At 50.2% G+C, this 7,880-nt stretch overlaps 1 protein-coding gene across 1 annotated transcript in view; it reads left to right on the top strand.

Annotated features, from left to right (window-relative positions):
• Window positions 1-2,394: 2,394 nt before the first annotated feature.
• FGF18 (fibroblast growth factor 18) overlaps window positions 2,395-7,880 on the top strand; it is a 43,316-nt gene continuing 37,830 nt past the window's right edge. The window contains exon 1 of the mRNA XM_010141348.1: window positions 2,395-2,575. Within this exon, the coding sequence (XP_010139650.1) occupies window positions 2,395-2,575 (181 nt within the window). The remainder of the gene's footprint in view (window positions 2,576-7,880) is intronic.

The raw sequence follows: 7,880 nt of genomic DNA, 5'->3' as shown, positions 1-7,880 counted from the left end.
AACTGTGAATAGCCTTGCTTTTGTGGGTGTGAGGCAGACTGTCAACATTACTCGAGCATCGCTGCTTCTAGTAGTTTAGTGCCCTTTGCAACACTGCCATGAAAAGAAAGCAAGAAGAGGTGTGGGAAGGAAAAGAAGAACTGAATATGTTCATATCAAAAGCCAAGTCCTGCTTGCTGTGCTCAGACATAGCTGCGGTGCCTTGGGAGAGGAGATCGAGCAGCGCCTGGCTCGGTGATGGCCACGAGCTCTGTTGACGTCCCATGGTGCCCACCCCACAGCTGCCATGGCAGCTTCTCCTCTTGTGTCCTCAGCTTTGGGTCACTTTGAGGCTTCTTGCTGTGCTGTTTTCTTAGAGAGGGGAAGATTGCTACAGTTAATTGTGTCTATCTAATTATTGACTATCACCTCCGTCACCTCCTTGAATGTCTGTTTGGACCCAGTGTCGCCCTGCATCACCTTTTGCTCAGCCGGTGTGTTTAGCTCCTGCCCTCTCCTCTAGGCTTCTGACAGTAACTTAGGAGAATGAAATCCCACTAAGACACGGGATTCGAACAGCAGAATCCCAGCCTTTAGTAAGGGCAGCAAAGGCAATCCCGCAACGCCCCCTCATTGTGAACCTCACTGCTGTTGCCGCTGCGTGGAATACAGTGTTTTTGTTTGGGTTGCTTGGTGAAGGTCTGGTGCTAAGCAGCACTGCCTGCCCAGGTTTCCCTCCTGCTGCTGAGCTCCGTGTCTGCCCGATAATTCGAAATGCTAGAAAGTTCTTTTGAGGTTTTAACTTTCAGGGAGTCTTTGGCTTTGAAATCTTTGCTGGTATGAGATGACATGCAAGAGGCTGAAGTGAGGCTGTTTTGCGTGTTGTGGCCACTCGCTCTTCCATGTTTTAGCCTGGAATGGACCTGAACAGGGATTTATGGACCCTTTTTCATTGGCTTTGCCACCTCCATCCCCACACCACTGTATCAGAACGCTGTTGCTTGCAGGCTAGGAAGACAAGCGTGCTGTGGTGTGAATATGTTAGGAGAAGCAGTAACAGCCCTGCCAGCAGGAGATGTTGTTCCTCTGCCAGTCCCAGACCTTGGCACATTTAATTCCCATGTGATTCTTATTTTGTGGTGGATTTTGTCGCTTAAATGCAAGAGGTACATAGCATTAGAGCTCACCAACAATGGGTAGGCTTGGAATGGTCTTTGGCTTGGTCAAATTAAAAATGGCCTGTTGTGCTGTGTGTGTGCCACCTGGTAATCTTCCGCTTTTGGTTTCTGAACGATTTATTGTCCTGTGAAGGAAACCTGCCACCAAAATACTGTCCATCTGTGAGTTTGGAGTGGGTCGTGTGGATGTTGTGGTGCAAATGCCCGTGGGGATACATGGTGGAGCAACCTCTGGGCTTTCATATCGTTTGGGCATGAAGCACTTTTGCGTGCTGCCCAGCTTCCTCTTTGGGAGGATGTCTTGAGAGCGTCTGGATTGTCTGGTCCTCTGACCTTGGGCAAGGCTGGATGATTCCCTGGAAGCAAAAACAGGAATCCTGTTTCAGTGTTTCTTGGGAACAGTTAAGATAGGAAACAAGACCTCCGGAGAAGGACAGATGTGTCAGAGGAAGTTTCTGGTAGGGTTCTAAGGCCCTGGTGAACTCAGGTTAAATTAATCCATTGGCCAGAAAAACAGATGAAGTGGCTCAAGCGATTAGACCACTGCTGATAACGGTGTCATGGCTGGGCGTGCTGGTTTGGCTCTCGCTGGTCCTGGTGGTCTTCCCCCAATCCATGGCCCTGTTGAGGCAGACAGAGATGCATCCACAGGTGGTCACCAATGAACTGAAAAGAGCAGGCAAAAAAGTTAGGCTGAAGAGTGCCATGTACAAATGACACTCGTACCGTAGTAGATGTTGTGCCTTTGTGAGGCCAGCAGTAATGTCAGCATAAATAGTCGTTTCCCTTGACTTGTTCCCTGCAGTTAATCCAGGGAATCAATGCAGCTGCCGAAGTGAAGCACAAATTCTTTGAAATGGAGTTGTCCGCCCCCTTTCTCCCATTCGTGTCTGTGTAACCTGGTAGAGGCTATGCAGAGGAGAGCCTGATTTAGGGCCAGCATAGCATGGCTGACCAGGATTAAATCAAAGCAGGACTGAGCAGAGATTTTCACTCAACACTTTGATTGTACAAGCCCCAGTTTGGTTTGCTTTACTGTCGAGAGCCAGCCCTGGCCAGAATTACATGTTGAGTGCCTGATACCGTGGCCACAGCTGTCGAGTGAAGGGCAGCCAAATCCGAGTCCTCTTGTGCCACGTGCCCATCGGCAGGGTGGTGGGCGTTCTGTCTGTCCAAGATACTTGTTTTGTTTCACGGTCCGTTCTGTTCTCTCTCCCCTCTTCCCACCTGCTCTCAGATGTTGGCTGCCGAGGAGAATGTAGATTTTCGGATACACGTGGAGAACCAGACGCGAGCGAGGGACGACGTGAGCAGGAAGCAGCTTCGGCTCTATCAGCTCTACAGCAGGACAAGTGGGAAACACATCCAAGTGCTCGGCAGGAGGATCAGTGCCAAAGGAGAAGATGGAGACAAATATGGTAAGGATATTTACTGGGATCCCCCAGACTCCAGGTCAAAGGCTTTAATGCTGTATGTTGGCTAGAACCTCTTGGGAGAAGAGCAATGAGAGACAGTATAGAAGGAAAAAAAGCCTTTCCAGGTTAAGAACATGGGATTTGTTGAGTTGGAGCAGGCTGTCAGCCCGGCTCCCAGCTGCAGGCAGTTCCCACAGTGGTGTCATGCCCCAATTTATTAGCGTATGACAGTGCTTAAAGAGAAACATCTTTTCCTGCCCAATGGATGAACTCGTAGTGTGTCTACCGTAACTGTAAATGATACCCGGGTTGGTGACTGGGGATGTTCTTCCCCCAGGAACTCTGGGCTCGAGTTTGGGAGAATCCAGTGCTTCAGTGAAGCACTCTCATCTTATGGGGCTGTTTGGTTTGAGCTGCAATTAAGCAGACTTCAGAGCTTTGAGAGTACCCCGGAGCTTAAGCTCTATCTTGGGGCATGTGGATCCTGCAGGAACACAAATAATTGAGCTTCCCCTGGGCTGGCAGCATGTTCCGCTATTCTCATTGTGATTTGCACACAAGTGACGTGCTAGAAAGGCTGCTGGCAGCAGCATTACAAAAACCCTCTGTAATTCTGGTACCATTTGAGATGGCTGCGGCAGAGATACTTTTGCCCAGGTTGGTTGCTGGAAGGATTTGAAGGCTGTTCAGAGACCTGGTCCTTTTTCTGCTGTGAAGTACAGCCCCATGCGTACGTGTGTTGCTGCAGAGGTGTGTGTATGCGCTGGCTGGCGTGCACGTTCACGTGAGGGTGACTTCACAAACAGCACCGGTGAGGAGGACTACGATGTGGCAGGTCAAACTCCCGGAAGGGCTATTCCCTCAGGGAGCCTCAGGCAGGAGGAGATACACATCATGCCTAGCACAGAGGGCAACTGCTGCCCCACTGCCAGCGCAGAGCTGGGTGGGCCCTGCCACAGGAGGTGACAGCTAGAGAGCACCTGGCTGGGCTGCAGTGAACCCCCCTGGCTGTTGTGTAGTCCCCCTGCCCCGAGGTCCCGTCAACCTTGTCCTTTGTCATTCCCAAATTTCCAGATAAAACAGGAGTGGGAAGTGCCACTCGGCTGCTAATTATTGTGTCATTTGATTGCATTCATTCTCTTAAGGTTTGATATGTAAACGAGTCGCTGGTGCAGGCTGCTGCCTTCCCAGGAAAGGCTCCTGCCCGCAGTGACTGTCAGGTAACGTGATGGAGTTCTCCTCGCCATAAAAGAAGGCGGCATTTACGGTGGGGTGCAGCAGGGAAGTGTGCCCGCGAGCAGCTGACAAGTGCTAATTTATGTGTCAAAGCCCATCTTGTCCCCTTCATACATATGCAATCGTGTCTGAACAACAAATCCTCCCGCAGGAGCCTGCTCCTGACCGGTGGCGATGCTGCACAATTACAGAGCCTGAGATTCCCCGTCTGGGGCACTCCGCCGTGCCACCAAATCCTCTCGGCTCTTGGTTGCTGGCATTCTTCTAACAACGCCGAGTGCTCCAGCCGTGGAGGCCGTTTGCTGACACCCCCACCTGCTCCCTCCCCTCCGCCTCCTCCTAAAAGTCCTTGACGCGTCGAGCCGCAAAGCCTTCCCATCCCTAGCCGTGCTGAAAGGTTATGGAAATCTGTTCATCGTCTTGCTTGGCACGGGAACACTTAGAGCATGATAATCGGGGAGACAGTGAGGTGGGACTGGAGGTCCAGGATGTGACCATGCAGAGCTCCTAGCTGTGATAATGAAGGGGGGAGAGATGTCGGAGTTACTGAAGTGAGAACCATCTGTGTTCCAGCCAAAACTGGATACAAAGGCAATGACACAGGATTCATTATGTGCTGGGAACCCCTCCCCCCGAGGCATTATTATGGAGTAACCTTTGATCAAGACCAAGGAGAGGCTTAAACCAGGTCTGGGGATCTCAACAGTTGCAAACTTTTGATCCACATCTCCGTCTTGCTGGTCAGATCTGCCTCTGAAGGAGGACACCTTTTCTCTCACGCAGCAGATGGCTGGTTTTCCTCCTGCCCTTTTTCTCTTCTTCCTTCTTTCACTGCCTCGACGCTGGCACGGTGAGCGAGCCAGGCTTAGTGCCGGGGAGTGCCCAGCGCCTGTCTTGGCTACATCGCCCTTGCAGTCGGTGCAGTCACCCGCAGCTTCTGCACTATCTTAACCCTGTCCCCACTGACGGGGGAGATGATAGTGGAGGTGATGCGGACTGATGTCCTAAGGATCACAGCCTGGGGAAGGCTTTGGAAGGACGAGCAAGAGCCAATGTCTGAGAAAAGGCAAGAGATGTGGGAGAAGGGGCCCATGAGCTGGCGCCAGCCCTCAATTCTCCCAACAGCTCAGTCCCGTGAAGAGGAGGTGACATCAGGCAGCGCAGACTCGTCTTAATGTGGGAGCCCTGTCAAGCTGGTGGCTGTGGCTGAGGTCTGTAGTGCTCATCACCAGCAATTAGCACAAGCCAGTTTTAGGAGGGGGTGCGAGGAACATTTTAGCACCTTTTTCCCCTCTCCTCTCGCACAACTGGTTAAAGAACAGTGTCCAAGGGAAGAGATGCTTTTCTTTTCTTTTTTTTTTGCACATACACAGCTTCCAAATGGCTGGCGTGGGAGGGTTGTCCTGCCTTTGAAGGGAGGTTGGTTTTATTGCAAGGTTTTATTGACTTCTGTAAAACTTCTCACCTCTTGGTTGAAGAGAATGCCCAGAGAAGAGGGGAGGTGGCAGATCTCTGGCGGTGAACTGCTCGTTTCCAGGCCGCCACCATGAGCCCAGCAGAATAACGAGCCAGCGAGGGCGAGGAGATAGCGCAGGGCCGGGGGGAGCTGCCTGGAGGAAACCCCCTTGGATGTGTTATCCGGGGCGGCACACGCCACGTGCAAGGAAAACCGCTGCTCTGCAGTGCATCCTTGTGCTGGCATAGTAATCCCGGGATGTAATTTTTGGGTTACACGTGCTTCGGGGCCAAGATCTGGCCCCATGTGTCAAATTATTAAATGGCAAATTAAGTCAGTTAATAGAATTAATTGAGTCGATGTAATCCTTTTAATCAGATGGATTTGATCCCTTCTCAGATGAATTAGAATCCATTAACAGATAAGTCAATTATTGGACTAAATTAAATCTAATAATAATGCCTGCTGCTCACAGCAACACTAATTAATCTAAACACACTTACCTATCTCCCAAGGTTGGCTTTTTTTTTTTAAGGCTTAATTGATGTTCCTAAAGCGCTCTGAGATCTTTAGATAACAGACGATCTATGTGAGCAAAATATTATCTCTTAACAGACTATAAACTAATTAAAAGACTGATCTATTTACAGATTGCATTTTTGCTTTAATCTCTGCAACCTATTCAGGAGGAGATTGCACTGGCCCAGAAAAAACAATATTCCTATTATAAGCTTATTATTACTTTACAGGTTCCTAAGTGGTCCTTTCATTCAGAAAATGAAAGGGGGAAGGAGAAAAAACAACCTTTAAAGTGCTGACAAAAAAAAAAAAAAAAGAAAAGGACCTGGAACCTTTATATCCTACCTCCGATAAATGGTACAGATAGGGAAGAGAGGGATCAGTGACCTGAAACCTTAGATCCTTTCATTTATTTTCATTTCACAAAAGGCAGAAGACATTCTATCCTGTTTGTTCACGACCTGTGTATCCGGCGCAGTTGGGGAGACAGAGCTCTCTTGGTTGGGTGAAGGCATTTTTTGCCTCATTTGTATTTCACAGCCATGTGATTTTTGGTTTAATTTGTCCTCGGCTGCTGCTGTCCCGCGGGGCGATGAGAAGTGATAGCCATCAGGGGAGAGGCGAGGGGGGTGTGGGAGGGCTCTGGGCTTGCCCTCTCGCTGGAGGTAACTTTTCTTTGCAGCGAGTGCTTGGGTGTCCCGAAGGCTGGGACGTGGTAGGTGTGTCAGTGTGTCCCAGGTCACTATCCAGTGGTACTTTGTTTCTCGACCTTGTCTATCACAGCTTAAAAAACCCTTTTGGGTCCTCTAGAAGGTTATATAGACCATCTATTTTATAAACTTTCTACTCTATGCCATGGGAGGCTTTGAGGACAAGGGGCAGTGCCCAGGTACGACGTCTCTCTGTCTCAGCATCCCGTCACTGCCTGCATCTTCAGCTTCCCTGGAGAAGGGACTCTGAGCCGGTGAAGTCCTCTCAAAGGCTGCCCCTGAGTTCAGAGGGTTTTAGGTCAGGGCTGAAGAAGTGCTCCCGAGACAGGAGGTCTGGGGAGGTTAACAAAGCAGGGGGTTGCTAGCAGGGTGTCAGCAAATCTGGGGTCAGGCGGACCGAGGAGGGAAGCAAATTCAAGGGGTGGTGTGCGTGCATGATGCCAGGCGTTACCCCCACGTGTCGTGGGCACCCCTGGCACACAATACCATGCCCTGTACAGATGTGTTTTCTGAGGAGGGGCCAGGAAAGCAAGGAAGGAGCTCGGGGAGACGGGCGTCTCCTTCCTGGGGTCACCCCAGCCTGGGTGCTGCACTCTGGAGCTTGCAGTCCCCCGCCTCCTGTTCTAGCCGGAGCTTCCCAGCGATGCCAGTGGACCAGTCCATGGAGAGCACATTACAGCTGTCTAGACATCAGCCACACTCCATCCCGCCAGAGGTTTCGTTTGTGGTAGAAGTGGGCTCTGTTCCATGAGGAGGTGTAATATGTGTGGAAAATATTATTATAGCAAAATAGCCTCCTTTAATTGACTCTGAATTCTGCAGGATGCCTTCCTAGGTTTGGGTAATCCTGCGCTCTCCAGAATTAATGAGCTGACATAGCACTTCTTCGGGTTTGGCAGCCTGACAGCTAATTTAGAACTCCCTAAACTCATTTCACTAATGACTCCCATTTGTTCTATCTCAAAGCCTGGAAACAAATGCAAAATACCAGTGCCATTGTCCCATCTTTAGCAAGTCATTCTTTCCCCTCAGTGTTTCTGGCACCTTAACAGCAAGCTGCCTTGGGAAACCTGATTAACCCTTTCCCTTCCTAGAATAGTTACAATCAGTTTTGGTCCCTCTCCTGGGAAAATCAGGCAGAAAGAACTAAAATCGTTGGGGCTGGAAGGTGCAGAATTAACGTGGGAGAAGGACGGGAGACATACCCCGAGTAGCAATTGGGGTTAGTTAAATATAGCTGTATTTCCACAAGCTGGACTTTCAGGATGGTGCTTTTCTTGCCGGCAGCCAGGTATGTGCTAAGGGACCATCGGTCCCGGCGCAGCTCAGCCCGGTGCCCTGCTTGAGTGTGACTTGCTTTGTAATTTATTCTGCTGAACAGCCAGTA

The sequence above is a fragment of the Buceros rhinoceros genome, unplaced genomic scaffold, assembly GCF_000710305.1.
Source record: "Buceros rhinoceros silvestris isolate BGI_N320 unplaced genomic scaffold, ASM71030v1 scaffold1478, whole genome shotgun sequence".
NCBI lineage: Eukaryota > Metazoa > Chordata > Aves > Bucerotiformes > Bucerotidae > Buceros > Buceros rhinoceros.
This window is presented reverse-complemented; position numbering and strand designations above follow the sequence as displayed.